At 48.7% G+C, this 19648-nt stretch overlaps 8 protein-coding genes across 8 annotated transcripts; 3 read left to right on the top strand and 5 right to left on the bottom strand.

Annotated features, from left to right (window-relative positions):
- Window positions 1-847: 847 nt before the first annotated feature.
- On the top strand, window positions 848-2827 carry COCMIDRAFT_83693 (uncharacterized protein; the record flags this gene model as incomplete). Its single annotated transcript, XM_007685487.1, has 1 exon — window positions 848-2827. The coding sequence occupies one exon, from the start codon at window positions 848-850 to the stop codon at window positions 2825-2827; it is 1980 nt and encodes a 659-aa protein (XP_007683677.1).
- A 215-nt stretch (window positions 2828-3042) lies between these two features.
- On the bottom strand, window positions 3043-4919 carry COCMIDRAFT_83716 (uncharacterized protein; the record flags this gene model as incomplete). The annotated part of the gene is made up of 2 exons (XM_007685486.1): window positions 3043-4679; window positions 4751-4919. The coding sequence occupies 2 exons, from the start codon at window positions 4917-4919 to the stop codon at window positions 3043-3045; spliced, it is 1806 nt and encodes a 601-aa protein (XP_007683676.1).
- A 736-nt stretch (window positions 4920-5655) lies between these two features.
- On the bottom strand, window positions 5656-6668 carry COCMIDRAFT_1439 (uncharacterized protein; the record flags this gene model as incomplete). Its single annotated transcript, XM_007685415.1, has 4 exons — window positions 5656-5826; window positions 5878-6274; window positions 6326-6400; window positions 6457-6668. The coding sequence occupies 4 exons, from the start codon at window positions 6666-6668 to the stop codon at window positions 5656-5658; spliced, it is 855 nt and encodes a 284-aa protein (XP_007683605.1).
- An 839-nt stretch (window positions 6669-7507) lies between these two features.
- On the bottom strand, window positions 7508-9412 carry COCMIDRAFT_22585 (multicopper oxidase; the record flags this gene model as incomplete). Its single annotated transcript, XM_007685442.1, has 2 exons — window positions 7508-7720; window positions 7775-9412. The coding sequence occupies 2 exons, from the start codon at window positions 9410-9412 to the stop codon at window positions 7508-7510; spliced, it is 1851 nt and encodes a 616-aa protein (XP_007683632.1).
- A 1923-nt stretch (window positions 9413-11335) lies between these two features.
- COCMIDRAFT_22584 (uncharacterized protein) lies at window positions 11336-11842 on the bottom strand (the record flags this gene model as incomplete). Its single annotated transcript, XM_007685441.1, has 1 exon — window positions 11336-11842. The coding sequence occupies one exon, from the start codon at window positions 11840-11842 to the stop codon at window positions 11336-11338; it is 507 nt and encodes a 168-aa protein (XP_007683631.1).
- A 534-nt stretch (window positions 11843-12376) lies between these two features.
- Window positions 12377-13449, top strand: COCMIDRAFT_32821 (uncharacterized protein; the record flags this gene model as incomplete). Its single annotated transcript, XM_007685457.1, has 2 exons — window positions 12377-12498; window positions 12549-13449. 2 exons carry the CDS (start codon window positions 12377-12379, stop codon window positions 13447-13449), a joined length of 1023 nt encoding a protein of 340 aa, XP_007683647.1.
- Window positions 13450-14510: 1061 nt separating this feature from the next.
- COCMIDRAFT_83563 (uncharacterized protein) lies at window positions 14511-16792 on the top strand (the record flags this gene model as incomplete). The annotated part of the gene is made up of 7 exons (XM_007685485.1): window positions 14511-14954; window positions 15011-15215; window positions 15270-15397; window positions 15450-15619; window positions 15674-15905; window positions 15962-16241; window positions 16305-16792. The coding sequence occupies 7 exons, from the start codon at window positions 14511-14513 to the stop codon at window positions 16790-16792; spliced, it is 1947 nt and encodes a 648-aa protein (XP_007683675.1).
- Window positions 16793-17919: 1127 nt separating this feature from the next.
- Window positions 17920-19130, bottom strand: COCMIDRAFT_32819 (uncharacterized protein; the record flags this gene model as incomplete). The annotated part of the gene is made up of 3 exons (XM_007685456.1): window positions 17920-18996; window positions 19051-19069; window positions 19123-19130. 3 exons carry the CDS (start codon window positions 19128-19130, stop codon window positions 17920-17922), a joined length of 1104 nt encoding a protein of 367 aa, XP_007683646.1.
- Window positions 19131-19648: the final 518 nt, after the last annotated feature.

The raw sequence follows: 19648 nt of genomic DNA, 5'->3' as shown, positions 1-19648 counted from the left end.
CGCAGTGTGCAGTGGTGGGGGCGGCGAGCTTACCCAGTTCTCATGAAGGTGGGAATGTGGGTCTACTCACGAACGCGCGGGGCATACGTACACAAGACCTACATGTGTACTGCTACCGAAAACCAGCCGAAGCGTTTTTTAGATCATCTGGAATGCTGTTTTTAGGCCTGATTATGAATATCACACGGGAGCATATCAGCCATCGGTCCCATGTAAAATTAGTGCCAGTACTAATAATCAACGGTTACGGCTCAAAGGAAAGATAATACTTCTACCTAAGATCTCAGATATCTCGAATCACTTCAAATGCTAGTGCTGTCACTGTACCGTCAGATTTCTTTTTCCATAGTAGGCAACTGTCGACGATTATTTACGATATGCTACTCAACCTCCAGCATCACGTACGACTTCCCCTGCTCAAAATCATGACGCCTATCACGTGCTATAAAGAGACCATATAAACAAGGCAGACACCAACATCCATTATTATGGGCCACCGGTGAGAAGGAAGGATGAGCAGGATTCTCAGAATTGCTAAGTGTCAACTCGTGATTGGCTCGTGGTCATCCCTACCTGCCACGTACGGGGCTGTGTCAGGGCACTCAGAGCAGCCTTGTCAAGTTATTGACGTTATCCAAAAACCGGTCAACCAAATGGCGAAGCACAGGCTTCTGCGCCTCCCAAGAAACAGATGTATTACCATATATGTTTTCAACCCCTCAGGATGTCCATATGCATATCAACTACTCTTCGTGACCACCACCTTCTAAAACCGTATCTATGGTTGAAAAGCTAAGAACGTTCCATTTTGCATTAGAATTATCTCTTCATAACTCCATCATTCAGGATGAAGTACAGGCCTCTTGACGACACGAAAAACGAAATCCGAGTCCTTAGGTTCCTTGATGTATCCAATCCTGTCTCAGCTGAAAATCCTATCAAATGTTCTATTGAAAACGTTCCGCTGGAATACTCTCCTCACTTCCAGCCCCGTCAAGAGAGCAGGCAAGGTCAAATCGACCCGGTAGCGTGGGATGTTTTTACTACGTGCGTAGATCTGCGAGATTCGACACTGGAGCAAACGACACTTGACAAGGCTACATACATTGGCATCTCCCAAAATCACACTCACACTAGCCACTTCCGTTACGCTTGGGGCGATTTTGAGGCGCTGTCTTATACCTGGGGTAAAGGAGGCAAGACAAAGCGCATTCGCGTAAACGAAGTTGACATCGCTGTACCAACCAATCTCGAGAACGCACTAAGAGCTTTGCGTGATCTGCAAGAGACACGTTTGGGTATGTGTTATTGGGTGGATTGGTTATGCATCAATCAGGAAGATAGGGGAGAGCAAAACAAGCAGGTCAAACGCATGAATGACATCTATGGTCGGGCTAGGGCTGTAGTTGTCTGGCTAGGCCAGGAAGAGGAAACGGACAGCGATGCAGTTAAGACGATGCGTTTTCTTTGTCGCAACCCTTGTCACGAAGATATACTGAAACTTCCAAGGGATTTGCTGCTTGACGCATGGCCTGCACTCTTCGCCTTTACAAAAAAGATTTACTGGACCCGATCTTGGATCATCCAAGAGCTGGCTATGAATCACAATTCGACTTTGTTACTATGTGGAAAATTCAAGCTTACAAGACGAATGATACGCTTGGGTGCTCTGTACTGCCAGAAATTTTTGAAAACTACAGAAGAGTGGGATTGTCGCTCCGATGATTACTCAGGGCAAGATGCATGGTCCCTAGCTAGTCGAATGCATCGTCTAGTAAGTCTTGCCTTCAATCCAAGCGTTGGAATAAACTTGGACCACTTGTCGAGTCTTACACGCTGGGCCAAAGCCTCCCGTGACAAAGACAAAGTGTATAGCATACTCGGCTTACTAGATCCTGTGATCTCTGCGGATGTCATACCGGATTACTTTCTTTCCGAGCAGCAAATCTTTACAGATTTCACCACATCTGTTGTCAAAAACTGGGGTAATCCAGATTACATCATGGTAGGAGGCATTCCCACCAGTGAGGGGTGGCCGTCATGGGTACCTGATTGGAGACAGCCGTTTTTACGTTACCATATTCACTACTTTCGAAAATGTCAAGCAAGCGGAGATCTACAAGCTATATTTCGATTTGAGAAAGGGGAGAGGAGTGGATGTCTTCTTATCTGCAGTGGTTTTCATGTGGATACCGTGGATAAAGTTGCTGCGGAAACTTCCCAAATTCAGCACTCTATGCACTTGAGTAACAATACCGCCCCAAATAGGTATGGTGACCTTATACGTCAAGCGCTTCATCAAACCATTCTCTTGGGCTATCCTGGACTAAGGGAAGAACTACTCCTCAGGATACCATGGATTCAAGAACCGGATACATATTCAGTTTCGGCCAACCACTTCGGTGACCAAGAGCGGCTTAAACCTTTTCAGTCGAGAAACTATAAGCGATTTCACAAGTTCAGAGAGAATAATAAATATTTTCAAGTTGGAGGTCAAGATTTACAAAGTTTCTTCCCACAGCACCCCGATAGAAGTCCTTACAATTCTAAAACCGCCGAACTTATGTCTCTAGCATTTATTTCTTTGGAACAAAGAACCCTCATCACGACAACAACTGGATACTTAGGCCTAGCTCCAATAGCTGTTCAGAGAGGAGATGTGGTGGCTATATTGTTTGGATCGAAATGCCCAATAGTTCTAAGACCAGCCAGCGACAATCGTTTTCAGGTTGTCGGGGAATGTTATGTCCATGGACTCATGAACGGGGAAATCTTAAGGCACCTGTCTGATGGAAATGTTGTCCAGAGAGAGTTTGTCATATGTTAGTAGAGCTCAATATGTCACGTCTTTGGCAAAACGTAAGAGTATGGTCGTAGAAGTTTTGAAATACCTTCTCGTATCTGAATCAAAATTCAGCCAACTGTGATAGATCATAGTTACATTCGTGATCTGCATCTAAAGCTCTTAATTGGCCCTCTACGGAAACAAGGCAAATTTGTATAGCTTTGATAGCGCATTACTGAATTGAAGTTTCCAAAGCTCTAGGATACGGCAGCTTCCACTGATTTCTTATTTTGTAACGCTTTCCGATCCGATTCCTGAACTGCGACTGTCTTGCTTGTATACTTTCTCCTATCCACACTCGGAATGAAGAAAGCTGCTATAACGCCCAAAAGCCCAAAAGCCAGCGCAACGAGATAAGATAGATGTGCTCCCTCTAGGTAGGCTTGCTTGTTTCCCAGGCTAGCCGCAGCTTGAATGTCAGGTGTGATACCTGGAATCGCCGCATATGTAGCAGCACTATTTGCTCTCGCGGCTGCAATGAGCCTAGTAACGATGGCAGAAGGGAGTTCAAACGGAGCTAGGTTAGATCTCACACGTTCAGGTAGCACGTCTCCATATTTGTTGTTGGTAACGTTTCCGAAAATGGCGGTCGCAACTGCACCAGCGAGGAGGCGCGAAGTGCCTGCCAGGCCAGCTGCAGTGCCTATGTCTTCTTGATAAACTATCCCGAATCCGACCAGAACCATGCCGTTGAGCAAGTTGACCGATGTGCATGTTGAGATGATGACAGTAAGAACGATCGATTTCACGGGGTTGTTCATCGTGGAGGTTGACATGGCGCCAACACAAGCGGTTTGCAAAGCGACGGCAAACATGATGACCCAACGTTGATGACCGATGTATTTGCTGAAAGCCACAATGATACCGCCAATGATAGTACCTAGTGGGAGAACTTCGGCGTATAAGCCCTTTGAGATCTCATCGGTTGCATAAATAAGCTGCGAGAGACGGGGCCACAGCGTTGCGTTCGAATAGTACTGCATCCCACCGATAGCCATGACCAGCATGGGAACGGTAAAATGTCTCAAAGCCCTGAAAAGGCGGGGTGGGAATAGAGGCGCAGAAAGGGTATAGTAGGCTTCGTAGAATCCCAATCCGATCAGCGTGAGTAGGCCAATGATAATAGGAGCGAGTACTGTTGCGGATATCCATGGTGCCATTGAACCACCCCAACTCACCCCAACAATAAACAGAGTACATCCAGCGAGGAACAAAAACAACCCCAGCCAGTCAAACTCCCTAAGAAGCTGCCCAGCGGACTTACCATGCTCTTTCCTCTTCTGCTCCCAAGACGGCGGATTATAAAACAAAATCAGCAGACCGAGGTTGACAACCTGAAAAGCGATCATAACATAATAGCAAATCCGCCAATTCCCCGTCTCTTTGATAATAACCCAACTCACCAACGGCATAACTTGCGCCACAATCGACGCAGCATCAAACAGCCCAATCGTAACATGCCGATACGCACTCGGCACAATCTCCTGCACCGCTCCAAACGCCATCTCCAGAAACCCGGAGCCGCAGCCAAACAGCGCGCCTCCGGCAATCATCTGGTTGATGCTCTGGCCGGTGGCACTGACGATGCTCCCGATGATGAGGATGATGGCGCCGGCGATGAAGAAGTAGCGGCGTCCGAAGATGTCGGACAGGCGACCCCCGACTGTGACGAACATGGCGCCTCCGAGGTTCCAGGATATTGTTATCCAAGTATAGCGTGGGTCGGGACCTAGGTCGGTGTTGATGTAGGTAAGGATTGCGGGTGGGATGAGGAGGGTGAAGAGGTAGGCGTTGTAGCACATTGCCATTGAGATGGCGGCCATCAGGGTGTTGACTGAAGTTTGGAGATTTGATGAGTAGTTGTTTGGTGATTAAAAGTAAATTTGTCTTTGAAGTGATACGCACATGTGAAGCCTACATCTTCTCCAGTAGTTTGCAGATGGCGGACAATTTCTTCGTTCGCATCTTCCTCTTCCGAACTCGAATGACGGTCTGGGATATCCGCATTGCTGATGTTGTTTACATTCTCGATGCGTATTGAGGATGGTTTTTCAATTTCCACTTGTCCAGCCATGGTGAAATTGAATTGGAAAGTCACTATGAGCCAATGGAAGATCTTTTTCCACGAAGATTCAGAAAAAGAAATGGATCGTACATTCAAGTACCGGGAAAATGACAAGTGTTAAGGATCAACATGAGACTTCATATGGTCTTCTCTCCGACCCCCACACTAGCCGCGACCCCAGGATATGCTCATCAGTTCTGTCCTACACTAAACACGCCACTACTGCATCGAGTTGTTCAAAAGCTGGGTAACTTTTCGGGGGCACTCCACCCACCCGCTGATGGTCCCCGCTACCGCCCATTTCAGCTAAGCACGACAGGTGTAGTGGCGTCGATCACGTCGTGTAATTGGTGCACGGACTAAGGAATCGGAAAAGGTTAGCCAAGGAGACCAAACTTTTGGAGATTCGCTATGGGTATTGTTGTCCTTTCGCAAGCGCAAAAGTTCCATCACTAATTGTGTTAATATGCTAATGAAGTGGTGGCAAAAGTAGGTGGATTGTTAGAATTCAGCGCAACCATGTCTGAAATCAGATGAGATTGTTTGAGCCAAGCGGATAGATCTAAAAGAGTGATACATGGTGTTTATAATTGCCATGTTATTTTTTCCAATTGAAATTGAGATGCAGGGTTCATCTACTCAGGCCCTGATCCCACGTTTCAACCACGTGCAAATACCCGGACCCCCGCACACCCCTCCCGCTGGCCCATCCGGCCTATCCGCTACAACCAATTGAACTTTGAACCTAGTCTTTCTTCTCATTTTCCATTGCGGCAATTTCGATATCAGTCTTGTGCCAATAATGGGTGAGATCTCCTACTGGCAGATTGACGGTCCAGCGCATTTCAGCCATCATGATCACCATGAGCATATACCATCCCAATACCGCCACTACGAAGTTCAGAGCGCCACCAGCCTGTGAAAAATTAGAGTAATCTAGAAACCAAGGACCGAGATTCAAACTTACCTTCTGCAACTTCATTGCTTTACCAAAGTTTCCTTTACTGACCTCCCAGTATGCTGCACTGAGCAACCAGGTAGCTGTCGCCGCCAACCAAAAAATTCCTACGAAGACAAGATTCATCCTGATTGTGAAGATTCCGAAGGTCGCCATAGCGAAGCCCCAGACGATACAGAATAGTGCAAGGCCAGCATTCAACTCTTTGCTTACTGCGCCCTCTGCAGCGTTTCCAGTAGCTGAGTAAGAGGCAGCGATGCCAGCCGAAGGGAGTTGCAGTAGTCCAAACGATAGCCAGAAAACCGAGAACAATCCAGTGACCATCATTGGAAAGAACTGTGCTTGAATCCAGAGAAATATGCAAGATAGTGTGAGCAGAAGAGGGCCAGTGAAAAAGAAGATGCCCCTGGTAATCGTTAACACGCAACTGAAAGGTAAGAACTGGCTATTTGCTTACGCGATGGACTGCAGACCACTTGCGCCGCCCCATCCCATGAGAACCATAGCAAAGGAGAAGGTGGAGATTACGAAACTAGAAGTGAAGCTTAGTATACCAGACATCAAGGCGCACACATTGTCAAGTCATACCCTAAGAAACCGAGAGGAACGGCATTCGCGTACTGGGTGACGCGTTCATTGGCATGTGGGACCTTTGGCGCCAAGTACAACTTCTCGAACAGCTCCGGACTAATGGTTATATTTGTTTGAGCATGTGTGAGTCTGGGTTCTTTGTCGATATGATCAGAAGCGACGCTCGTGTGCGAGTGAGTCGGCTGTACTGGGGAAGTTACAGTCGCCATCTTTGCAAAGAAAACTGGAAGCAAGGGACACCGATCAAAGATCGAAGGAGACAGTGTTCATTTATGAGTAAAAGACGGGATGTTAGGGTCTTCCCTATTGCGTTACCCTCTGTGAGCACATTAAACTGCGGGGTATATCAGTATACTGGACTTGATCGTTCATTCAACAGACTAGAATATAATTTGCAGTAGGCCCGCTGCGGAACCCAGGGCCGCAGGTTTCAGCCCGTTGTCCCGTTAAATGTCACTCGCTATTCGTCAGATGTCACCATTGAGCCTCAGCGGTACCGCAGATGCGCTTGATAAAAGGTTTAGTGGGTCCGCAAAATGGCCGGGACTAAGAGATGCTGACCCAACCGGTGACAGCTGTCAGGATTTACCCAGAAGCATGGTGTGAAGCAGGGTCCTGTACTCGACCTTTCGTCTTCTCGAAAGTGATCTTGGTTGGTTGCCTGTGCGCCATGTACCTTGGCGGAGTCCGTTCCATCGCACCCGACGATCTCAACCAACGTCCAACCCCGCAAGCCAAGTTCACATCAACAGACCAGGGTCTCGACAAAGAAAAGGGTTGATTTGTGTATGTGTGCACTGACAGGCACTAACAAAGTAACTGCTCCGAATATATACAAGGTTTGAGCCGCGACAAGGTGTACGAATTCAACGAGAAAGACGCGACGAGAGGAGATAAGAATGTATGAAAAAACAAAAGAGGCGTTAGCGAGTGTAAGAAGGTTAGAAGGCGAAAGATAAAGAAAAAGAAAAACCCTAGACCCTAAGGCCACACCTTAGGACACGCTCCACGCTCGCGCCACCGTCGCCAAAGTTCGCATATGGAACGCCTAGTCTAGCCGGAAAGTCGAACGGCCCTCAATGAGAGGCGGCCATCGCTTCTTGAGACCAGAATCATCTTGGGGCCACACATCCGTAGTACCAGCCTTGTACGCAGCCCAGTTGTTGCAGTTGTTGTTCCACTCGGACCCAGCGGCCGGCAGATTGATTTCCTGCTTACGTTCAAGAAACTGAACACTGAGACCCATGCCTACGTGGAAAGCCTATGGAAATATTAGCATGGGGATTCATAGCGAAGGAGCAAGTATCAGACTTACAATGTGGCAATGCATCAGCCAAGCTCCTGGGTTGTCGGTAGGGTAAGCGAGAACTAGCCAGCCACCACCCCTAAGCTGGACGACGTCCCGACGAGGTGGGTTTGTGAAGCGCAGCTGACTAAAGTGGGTAGTGGAATTGAATTGGCCGTCTCCTGCGCCTAGGACGTAGCTGTCGTGTCCGTGAAGATGGATGGGGTGAGCAATGGGTGGGGCTCCTACAGCTTGTTGAATCACCCAGTAGGTCCATGTGGATGCAGAAGTCGAGGGAACTTGAACAACATTGTACGACTGAGGGAAGCTGTTATTGTTCTCCGCAACATACTGGACAGTAGGCTTTCCAGGGTCGATGATCATCGAGGTACCGTTGATGGTCCACAGCACGGTGTTGCCGTTCGCCGCGACAGGACCGAAAGCGACAGGTAGAGTCTTGGACTGGGCAGCGAAGGTGCTGCTGGGTACATCCTTTGCAATCTTGGGTGTCGTCACTGGGTCGACGCATGCGGTAAATGGGGAAGCGGGGGCGGTCGAAGTAGGGTCAGCCACAGTTTGTCCTTGGTACGTAAAGATAGCACGGCCTTCGAGAGCGGAGCGGGATTGACAGAGTCCGTCGGCCACAGCACGGAACCAATAGTTTCCTGCTGTCTGGTTTGCGGTGAAGACGACGTCGTAGCGCTGACCGATTCCGATCTGGAGATGAGTAGTGTTGTATGGGTTGACGGGCACAAAGTCCGTTGCGATGACTTGGAATGGGTGGCCGTCGAGATTAACCAACATGTTGGTGTCAACTGCAGTGTTGACAAGTCGTAGCCTATAGCGCTTTCCAGCTTGGATAGTGACCTTGTTCCATGAGCCACCTCCAGCGGCGTTCTTAGCTGTTCCATTGATCAAGATGTTGTCTCCAACTGGCGGACCCAATCCAGCTTGTCCATTCTGGAAGGCGATGGAGGCAGCTTGGTATGCTGTGTTGTAGTACCAATCTGTGATTGGCATAACGCCGAGATCTTCGTCATAGTTTGCCGTTGCTGGCCCATTGACAATGACGGTACCGACAACACCATCTCCGTATTGGTGCGAGAAGTGTGAGTGGTACCAAGTTGTCCCATACTCGGTGGCTTGGAACTCGTAGGTCCTCAAGTCACCCGGGGCCAGAGCGCACTCAGTGATACCGTTTACACCATCTTGGATGTTTTTGTTAAGCATGCGGAAGCCGTGCCAGTGAAAGGAAGTGCCGTTCGATTGCAAAAGATTTCGTACAGTGACTCTGATGGTGTCTCCCCAATTGGCGACGATCGTTGGTCCTGGGTATCTTCCGTTGATAAGCATGCAAACCCTCGACCCAGCACCATCGGGGTTGCACGTCGTGTTCTCAACCCTCAAATTGTACGAGCGAACAACTCCAGTATTGGGCCAGGACGTGTACATGTCAGTTGAAGACGTGAAGCCTGGAGCCCAACAATGCCTCGTGTTTGGGGTATTTCCAACATTGATACAGGAGGCTGGTGACTGGCGCTCTTCGAGGCCATTACGCTTGGGCGTAAAAGGAGCGAAAGTAGGGAACTCATTAGGAATAGCTGCTGCGTTGGCAAAGGAATAGGAAAGCCCGAGCAGGACAGTCCCAAGGAAGTGAATAGACTTCATTGTACAGAGGTACAATGGAAAGTAAAGAGTGTTCTTCTGTAAAGACTGGAAGAAGTAAGAGAAGGTCGGTTTCCAATGTATCTCTTGCAGTTCAAGTTCTGCCCTGATGTACAGAAGCAGCGTGTTTCCGACTCCTTATATAAGCTCGCAACCCCGAGGACTCTTCATCATATACATCATGAGCTATGCTCATCGTATGACTAGACAAGACTGGGCTTGTCCGTGAAACGCCTTCAATATTTACGGACTCAGGAGATATGTGCCCCTTTTCCATGTTAGTAGTTGAATACGAGAGGATGGTCAGCTATATTCATACTCGCCGGAGATTTGGTGTTGTGAAAACAGTTGAAGGCGTCGAATAGTGAGATGCCTTTCCAGCAATGCATACTAGTGAAAAACTCAGCCCGCAACTGACTGCATAATCTATCGCTCGAATAGTCAACATCTATACCGATTTTTTATTGTTGTGTCCTCTCCGAGTCAACTTTAGCACTAGAATGGCAGTCTATTCAAAGCCACATAAGGATTCACGGGCTCCGAAATCGACAGTCCGAGGATACCAGTCCGAAACCGGTAGTTTTGGGCAGTTCGAGACGGTTCAGTATAGCTTGTAGAAGCGAGATGGCTGCTAAGATGTCAGCCATGGCTGTAACATGTGCCTATTCTCATTATGTGCTGGTTTGCGACCAATCACTCAAAATCATGGGAACCGAGTATGTAGGTCATTCGCGCCTCATGGAGAGGAAGTCCGAAGGCCGGACGTTTAGACTAGACGTGTTAGGAAACGCGCGTGAGAGCCCGAGAAAACATGTGCGAACGACATATCGAACGGCGAAATCTATTGAACAACAGAGTATCTATCTAGAAACTCGGTGACTTGGTTTCCAATGCGTCGTTTACTGTTCCTGATTTTCGAAGCTAGGGTAGCCCCTGTGCAATTTTCTAACGTGGCAGCAGTTCAGGCTGGAGATTCTGCATAGCAGATTCAAGAAAACTGTCGTTCAGTAACCCTTGGCGATACAAGTCCAATGTGAGCCAGGCCCCATTCTTATTCTTTATAGGCAATATCCGACCCAAAATTCACATGCACTTCCAAATTCCTAGAAAAGGTAATTAATGGAAAGTATAATTAATGCTTACCGACATATCTCCAGGTTACGTGCATGCCGCTAGTTCTAGAATGTATTCTTTTTTCGTGCAATATCCGAGAACCTCATGGGTCAAGTCTTGAAAGGTTCACCGACACTACAGCTATTTTCAGGTTAAATGTATTAAGTTTGTGGTAACCGTTACATGGAAATAGGATTGTGTCGCATCCCTAGAATCCTGGATTATGTGCCTCGGCAAGCTCAGCGGTACGTTATCTACACTACCACTGAGTATAATCACCTTCAAAAAACACTAAGATGAAATGCATGATCATCCTGCGCTTGGCCATGTCTTCGTGAATCCGGCGTTGGCATCGGAGTCTGTAGCGCCATGGCTGCAGAGCTGTGCCTTACTTAAGCGTGTAGGCGAAGTCCGAGAAGTAAGCGAACGGACAATCGACACCGAGTACTTCATGCCGTACGATTCTGATTGGAAGAAACCAATTAGTATTGAACATGTGGAAATGAGAGCGACGAGAGTAGGATTACCAGACTTGCTGCGCAACTACTACGGATGGATCAGAGGCTTAATGGCCTGACAGGTCTGCACGCCATTCTATAACATGCTGTAAAGCTACGAAATCAATCATGTCGAATGCGAACTGAAAACAATGTGGCGTATTTGATGAAACCTTGTGCACTGAGATTTTGTTATGATCTAACGTCGCCGCTGTGACGCGTCTGTGTACAAACAGCTTGCCTTCGGTGTTGATGCGGGGTGTAGTCTGACCAAACCCAACCCATCGTTGATGAAGAAAACGAGCTACAACAATCTCTACCTGCCATCATTTGGTTCAAATCCTGGCCCCGGTAATTCAAAGCCCTCCTCTGAGAATCCTGGGGCGACGGTCGTCCCAACAAGCGTCCAGGTGCCCAAACTGGTAGCTCTTTGCCAGCGCCCTTTCTCGATGACGACTTGTGGACTATGGTTAGCGAAAAAATCATTCCCGAGGAGTCTATGTTCGGTCGCTGTCCCATTATTCCACGACAGGTCCATTTGCAACGGTGCGCCTGCGTAATAATGCCAGATCTCGACAGCGTCGACTACGCGATGCCAGTATGAAGGCCCGACTTCACCCTCTAATAGGTAATAAATAGCCGTAGAGTAGGACCGATTGTTAAGGTTACTGGCATCTTCGAATGTTTGTCGATAATAGCCTTTTTCTGGGTTTGGTTCGAGATGAAGCCTGTCGATGACGTCTTGTGCGCTTAGGCCGTCTCTGTGCGAAGCAGACACTCCAAGTAGCGATATCGCAAACCAGATACTAGAAGATTTCTTCATGCTCATAAACTATGTCTTTGTTGTATAGTGGGGTTCGGAAGCGGCGTGCGGAGACGCACGTCGACCGCAGCACGCCATGTCACCTCGAAATCGGCACTTGCTCAAAGCGATCACGTCATTCGCCCACATAGTGTCGACTGCAATCTTGAGTTCGAAGAAGCATCAATCCCCAACTGCGCCCAAAGATGAAGATTCGCAAAAGTAACGGTTTTATCGCGTTTGCAATATTCTCGGGTATGTTTTGTAGTTATCTAACATTACCAGCAATGTTTCCTTATCGCCCATATCACGTTGCCGAGGCGGTTGATGCCCTCGAGATCGTCACTATAGTCAATAGTTACATGCCGTGGAGTTTTATAGCGGGGCTGTGTTACGGACCGAAAGCTTGATGTTACCCGCGTCTTATCGCAGCTTTCGAACGGGCTGTTTGCTTAAATTCCGTCCCCGCGAAGAGAACCACTGTATGTTCTAGCACACACTCTCTCTACCCTCGCTCTGGGCTGGAACTTTTACCAAGTCCGGTTTCTAGCCGCCATGTTCGCTTTTTTAAGATGGATGCATGCGCTAGCTATCCTATCGTTGCTGTCATTCGTTGACTCAGCAAATCAACCGATAAAAGAATTAATTGTGGACACTGATCTCTTCGACGCCATTGAGTACAGTCGCGTCCCAGCTACGGTCGAAACACTAACTTACACTACATCAGCGACACAGCAGCGCTGCTTCTTGCTTCCACTCTACCAAACACCAAACTCCTCGCTGTGAATGTCAACGTCAATTCTACATACTCGGCACTCGCTGCATCTGCCATTGTCAACTATTACGGATATTCATCCATTCCAATTGGACTACGAAGGCCATACACCAATGTGACCTCTTCTGAACCCTTTGGGAAAGAGTATGCGAGCAGAGTGGCTGCCAGATGGTCCGGAGGCTCTGTTCCTTGGTTCCAGGTCAACAAAACATGGGACCCCGTGGAATTATATCGCAAAACACTTGGCGAGGCAAAGAATAGCAGCATAACTATTGTCTCCATTGGATTCATGGGATCTCTCTCAGGTCTATTAAACTCTACAGCAGACAAATATTCCCCCTTGGATGGATACGGCCTGGTCAAAGCCAAGGTAAAGGAGTTGGTGGTAATGGGTGGCGGATACCTAGCAGAGCGGTCCCTTGATCAAGAGTACAATTTTGCCATCCAAGAAGCACCACATGTCGTTAATACATGGCCGAGCCTTGTACCCATAACTTTCATCGGAGCAGAACTCGGTGTACAAGTTTTGACAGGGGCACGATTCACTACATGCGGCCCCTCTGGCGACCCAGTAAGAACGAGTTTTGAGTGGTGGGGTGGGGCCAATATTTCACAGTATTCTTGGGATCATCTGGCAATGGCATATGCTGGTCGTGGTTTGGGTAACTGGTTCGAATATGCAAACGCAAATGGCTACAACTATGTATACCCGAACGGCACCAACATCTGGGTTGAAGACGAACGCATAACCAACCAGCACTTTCTGAAGCTGAAGACCTCAAATGAGACCGTAGCGAAGGGGCTGGAGGATTTGTTACTGCGGGGCGCATGGGCAAATGCCCAAGTGGACTGAAGCCTCGCACTAACAACAAAAGTGTTTTCTTGGTCTCAACAGATTTCTCGGCTTTTCGGACCCTTTGGTGGCTAGATCGATGCCCTCCACTATTTCGCGGCTAGGATCTCAAGTACCAAGTGTGAATACATACACTTACATACATAGACGACTAGCAAGAAACTTCCCAAGCTTGCGGGCCGTTGATCGCTTCTCACCGTAACAATGGCATGGATTTTTCCTAGTTCCAAATCTTACCAAAGTGCAGCTGACAAAATTATCCAAGATTGTGCGCATGTCTATCTTCGTCTGTGCGATGGTCAGATGATTCACTAGGATTCTTTCGACGATTCCTGACAACATCTAGGACTCACTATACGCACGGGACCCACGCTTCTCAGGACCGGATCTTACAGCAGCTCCAAGTGCGTTGAGTTCGAGAGCGGATCTTGCTGCCGAGTGGATAAGGCGGATTGCCTTTTTTAGTAATGATACTCTTCGCCAAGTGCCATGTACGCCTCCCGCCTAACGCCAAGTACACCGCGCTGTGTCGTCAGCGGCTATCACAACCAGTGTTCCTCGAGTCGCTTGCCGCTATATTTTCTATTGGTTGGAGCGAACCAAAATTCGTCGGTCAGCCTACCGGCAGACTTCACGTGCCTTCTTGGCAGGAATTGTGCGCTCCGCTGCCAAGTACAGAACTCGCTTCCGCCGAGAAGCTCCCAAGCACCATGTATCCACTATGACATAGTCCCAGAAACGGCCGCTCTATGAAAACACAACTACACGTCTTGGTACGGCCACCCCGTTGCCTGGTTGCCATGTATGGTTACATGTGCCAACATGTTGGATGGTGTGGAGAGACCGTGGAGACAAGTCTCTGGGGCAGACAGTGACCCGCTCTTTCATGGAGAGAAAAGCGGGTATCCTCTGTGCCCCCCAGAATGACTATATAACTTGAGCAGTCGCGGTTTGCTAGTGCCTGCTGCGTGTCTTCTTGTCTTATCCACTTTGTGATCGGCGGGTTTCCCTTGAACTGGGAATCATTCACCTAGATACGACCCTCGTATCTAGCCATCACTATGTCTCGCCGTAAGCCTGATATCGAGGCTACTGAGCCCACCGTCTCGTCTTCAGGCAGCAGCAAGTCCGACTTCAACACCGCACAGCATAATGAAAATACTGGCTCGCAACACCGACAAGCATCTGTAGCTGCCAAACTTCGCAACCCTCTAGCGGGTCTCAGTGAGGAACAAGTCCTGGCTGATGTCGAAGCCTGGTGCACAGAGAAGGGACTCCAAGATGACCTCGATTCCTTCCGCAAGGGCGCGCTGATCGCCCGAGTGGGCCAGCGAGAGGACGGCTTCGAATACGTGAATACCCTTTCAGAGGAAGAAAAGGACGTACTAAGACGCGAAGTTTCTCATCGATGGTCTCAACCATTCATGCTGTACTTCCTAGTCGTTCTCTGTGCTGGTTCCGCCATTGTGCAAGGAATGGATCAAACAGCCGTGAATGGCGCTCAGGTCCGTCGCTTTACCACCATTCTTCTTCAAACCTTCCCTGGCTAATCATGTTGTAGGAATTCTATTTCCGAGAATTCAATATTGGTCAAGATCAAGTATGGCTTCGCGGCCTGCTCAACGGTGCTCCATATCTCTGCTCTGCGGCTATTGGCTGCTGGTCTAATGCACCACTGAACAAATTCTTTGGTCGCCGCGGCACCATTTTCATCTCATGTATCATATCGTTCATTACTGGTATCTGGATGGCGGTCTGTGAGAGCTGTAAGTTATCTACGTACAACTTGGTTCGATTCATGCACTAACCCTCGTAAATAGGGCCAAACCTTCTCGCGGCTCGATTCATGCTGGGTTTCGCTGTGGGAGCAAAGTCTTCGACTACCCCCGTCTACGCCGCAGAGTCTGCACCAAAGACTATTCGTGGAGCCCTTACAATGATGTGGCAGGTGGGTTGAAACGTGAGATGAGTGAATTGATGACTAGCTAACATCTAATCAGATGTGGACTGCTTTCGGGATCATGCTCGGTTTTGTAGTCTCCGTTGCGTTCCAGAACGTAACCATCATCGGAGGACCGAATTCACCATGGAGGTGGATGTTGGCCAGCACCAGCCTACCTCCGTTGATCGTCTGCGTCCAAGTCTACTTCTGTCCAGAATCGCCGCGCTGGTACGTATTATCCGCTCGAATATGATCCCTGCAACAAGTATTGACAACTCCAAGGTACATGGAAAAAGGAAAATTCGACAGAGCCTTCCAGTCTCTCTGCCGCCTCCGCTGGAACAAGATACAAGCAGCACGTGACATGTACTACGCTTATAAGCTCCTTGAAATCGAAAATGCCCAACGTCAGGGCAGAAACCCGGTTCGAGAGTTCTTCCTGGTCCGTCGTAACCGACGTGCTGCTCAGAGCGCTTTCTTCGTCATGTTCATGCAACAATTCTGTGGAGTAAATGTACATCACTCCCTCAACTCTTCAATCGATCATGTTGCTAACATGTTTGTTCTCAGGTCATTGCTTACTACAGCACTTCCATCTTCCGGTCCGCCGGCTTCAGTGAATCGGAGGCACTACTGACGTCCATGGGCACGGGCATCACAAACTGGCTCTTCGCTATCCCCGCCATCTACACCATCGACACGTTTGGCCGTCGCAATCTCCTACTAACCACTTTCCCACTAATGGGAATCTGTCTGTTGTGGTGCGGCCTATCTTTCTACCTTCCTAACAACCCAGATGGCACACCAACACAAGGCCGTCTCGCATCCATCGCAGCCGCCATTTACACCTGTAAGTCCGGTCCCTCTACACCACACTCTCCACCACGCACCACCACTAACCCTTCCCCCTCAGTCATGGCTGTCTACTCCCCCGGCGAAGGTCCCGTCCCCTTCACCTACTCGGCCGAAGCCTTCCCGCTGCACCTCCGCGACGTCGGCATGTCCTTCGCGACCGCCACCTGCTGGGGCTTCAACTTCATCCTCTCCCTCACCTGGCCCGCACTCGAATCCGCATTCACGCCCACCGGTGCTTTTTGCTGGTACGCCGGCTGGAACTTTTTCGGCTTCTTCTACGCGTACTTCCTATTGCCTGAGACCAAAGCGCTGACGCTCGAGGAACTGGATACGGTGTTTGATGTGGGGAATCGACAGTTTTCCGCGTATTATAGGAGGAAATTGCCGTGGTATATTAAGAAGCATGTGCTTAGGAGGGATGTGGAGCCCATGGAGCCGCTGTTTGATCTGCATGAGCGGGGGTCTACGCACGATCTTGCGGATGAGAGGGTTGGTGGGGTGGGGGATGCGGAGGTTAGGGAGAAGGGTTCGGAGAATAAGATGTGAGCGGGCGTCTTTTTGGTGTGCTAAGTGTTGAGGGGAACAGCTGGGGTGTTTAATTTTGCGAGTAAGGAAAGGGATTGTTCTTTTCTCTTTGGTGCAGATGTTCGAAGGTAGCTTTTATTTGCAGTATACCCAGTTTTGTATCTATGAAATTTGCCATGGCCCTCGAAGGTCTTAGGTGAGCAAACAGAACAAAAGCTTGAAGCGGTGATGGAATACCTAAAAATGCGTTTCATACTGCATTGGTGAAAAATCGTGTCTTTGAAATCCAAACAAAAAAACAACCGACTGAGAGCTCTTATAATTGTTCTTTTGGACATGAATTAACTTCCAATCCTTTCATATCTATGTCTAGAAATATTCTTAGGGTCAGTGTAATAGAAATATCGTTGAATTTCAACTTTAGCTTTTCTTACTTCCAAGAAAAATAAATAGTACATAAAATAAGGAGAATAAGAGATAGCGCAAACCAGTCCAAATTGTACATTACACTGAAAATAATTTCATGGCCATCGTAAACCTGCGATATGAGGAATTCGTACTTTGGATCGCAAATATAGCCATAACTAATTTTCATCAGTATAATCTACATATTTCATTTTCTGTTGACTCATCTCTACACATGTAAGTCAAACCACGCATTATCACATTGGAACACTCAAAGAATAATAAAATGATGCGTTAAAAAGAAAAGGAGAATTTAGTATTCAGTGAAAAACAAGAAGAAAAAAATAACATGCACAATGTGTGTAGCCAAGCTTTTCAGCTAATCATTTTTTTCAATTTCCATCGGTCACTTGAAAAATACAAAAATAAAAATACAGAACATGTATCTCGCATCCAAATAAATAGTAACTAAGACGGAATTCGTGTAGTTCTACCAGTTCCAAAGTCTGCAATTTCATTCTGCAGCTCGTTGCTTGTTACAAATCACATGTATTCCATGTTTCGGGAATGGACTGATACGACACCAAAGGTATATTGAATTTTCAAAGATGGCGCATGATAATGACAATATTAAAATCTATTCATTCAAACAAGTGATCTTGGCTGGGATTCAGCCTTTCCTCATGTAATCGATATTAGCAGGTGTCTTTCGTCTTCGTAGTCCCCAGCCGAGCTCTTTAACGCTACTTCGTCCTCGACTTTTCACGCCCTTCGCGTGAGCGATCCCGGTGTTTATGTCTATTCCGATCTCGATCCCTACTCCTGCTACGACTCCATCGCCTCTCACTACGATGTGAAGATTTATGGTGGTGTCGGTCACGGCTACGGCTCCGACTTCTATGACGGTGCTTGTATCGTGAAGAGGGAGCAGAGTCGCGATCACAGGGTTTGTCATCGTGATCGTCTTTTCTCTTTCTCTTGTGATGTCTGCTCCTACTTTCTTCCTGATCTTGCGTCGTCCGCAATTCTCGCAACTCTCTATCGCGCTCCTCGGCCCATAGTTTCTTGTCACGTTTGGCCTTCTTCAGCTGGGCCTGGGCCTGTTGCATGAAAGCAAAAGGGTCGTTGGATGATATTCGGGCCAGTTCCCTCTCCTTGCGCCGCGGATCTTCGTTACCCAAGACATCCTTATTTACAAAGCCTTCGTATGCTGCTACATCGTGTGCGTTGTCGGGGTCCTTTCCGTCATCTCGCGAGGATCTCTGCTGAGTTGCGTACCAGGGCTGCTCTATTCCGCCTCTTCCAGCGGCATTCGAAAAGCGCATTGTATACTGATCTTCCAAAGCCCTTTCCTTTTTGCGCTTCTCCTTTTCAACCTCGGCATTCTTCTCGCGTTTCAAAGCCTCCTTCATGTCGACGGGGAACAAGTCGATGTGGCCGGCATGGTCGTGCAGGGGAGCATCGCTGGCTGTGCTTCGTAATTTCAAGACTTTAGCATCGTGCTTGTCTTCGCCATCGCCGTCCGGGGCTGTGATGGACTTGGCCAGGCGGATGTCCATGTCGGTGTCATCCTCACCGGCAAGCTTCCTCCTCTTTGGGCCATGTCCACGCTCGTCTCGGTTCTTCGAAGCCCGCGCATCTGAGTGTTTGGGCGAGGCTTCCTCGGGTAGTGGTGGAGGTGTTTCACCGCGTAGAATGGCAGCGCGTCGTTGGGCGTCGAGCTCTTGCATGCGCTGCTCATGGGCAGCTTCGCGGGCGGCAGCGGCAGCCTCGTCGGCCTTGACGCGCGCTACATTGTCGGCGTTGTAGACGTTCCATGACTGATAGACGTGTCAGAGCTACATTGCTATGGATCAAGAGTCGTTATCGCATACCTTCTTGCCGAGTAGGTGCCTGTATGCTCGTTAGGAGCTCCAGCGTAGTGTGGCGCAAGGGGGAGGACCTACAGAGGCATGATGCCACGTTGGGATGGTGTTGAATGGATATGGCTCAGGGTGGTGTTTCCATGGCGTCATGCACAGAATACACAGTGGTATGTGATCATCTGTACCTAGTCTGTATACTCAGTATGGGGAGCGACGTTGCATTAGCGTGGGCGGGGCTGGACGGAGGCTTGCAATGGATCGTCGCAAGCTCTCCTGATCCCAGTGCTAGTCCCGGCTTCCCCCCGCAACCCTCTCGGCACAGCAACCGTGAATGTATGTACTCCAGTACTATGGAAACCTAATTGGGCCCCATTGCCCTTATCGTGGTTTGATTACCTGCCAGGTCGCTGTGCCGTCTCGTCTCGCATTCGCTGCCTTTTTCCTTTTCCTAGCTCGCGTATCTGTACAGTCAAGCCGCCCACGGTCGACAGGCTTTGCCTAGACCACGCCAAAACCCTTTCCTCGGAACTTGACCCTGGCTTGCAAACAATCATGTACGACCTGTTCGCCAGAGTCTGTTGAGCGCTTTGTGCTTTGTCCAGAGTAC

The sequence above is a fragment of the Bipolaris oryzae genome (assembly GCF_000523455.1).
Source record: "Bipolaris oryzae ATCC 44560 unplaced genomic scaffold scaffold_10, whole genome shotgun sequence".
Classification (NCBI taxonomy): domain Eukaryota; kingdom Fungi; phylum Ascomycota; class Dothideomycetes; order Pleosporales; family Pleosporaceae; genus Bipolaris; species Bipolaris oryzae.
This window is presented reverse-complemented; position numbering and strand designations above follow the sequence as displayed.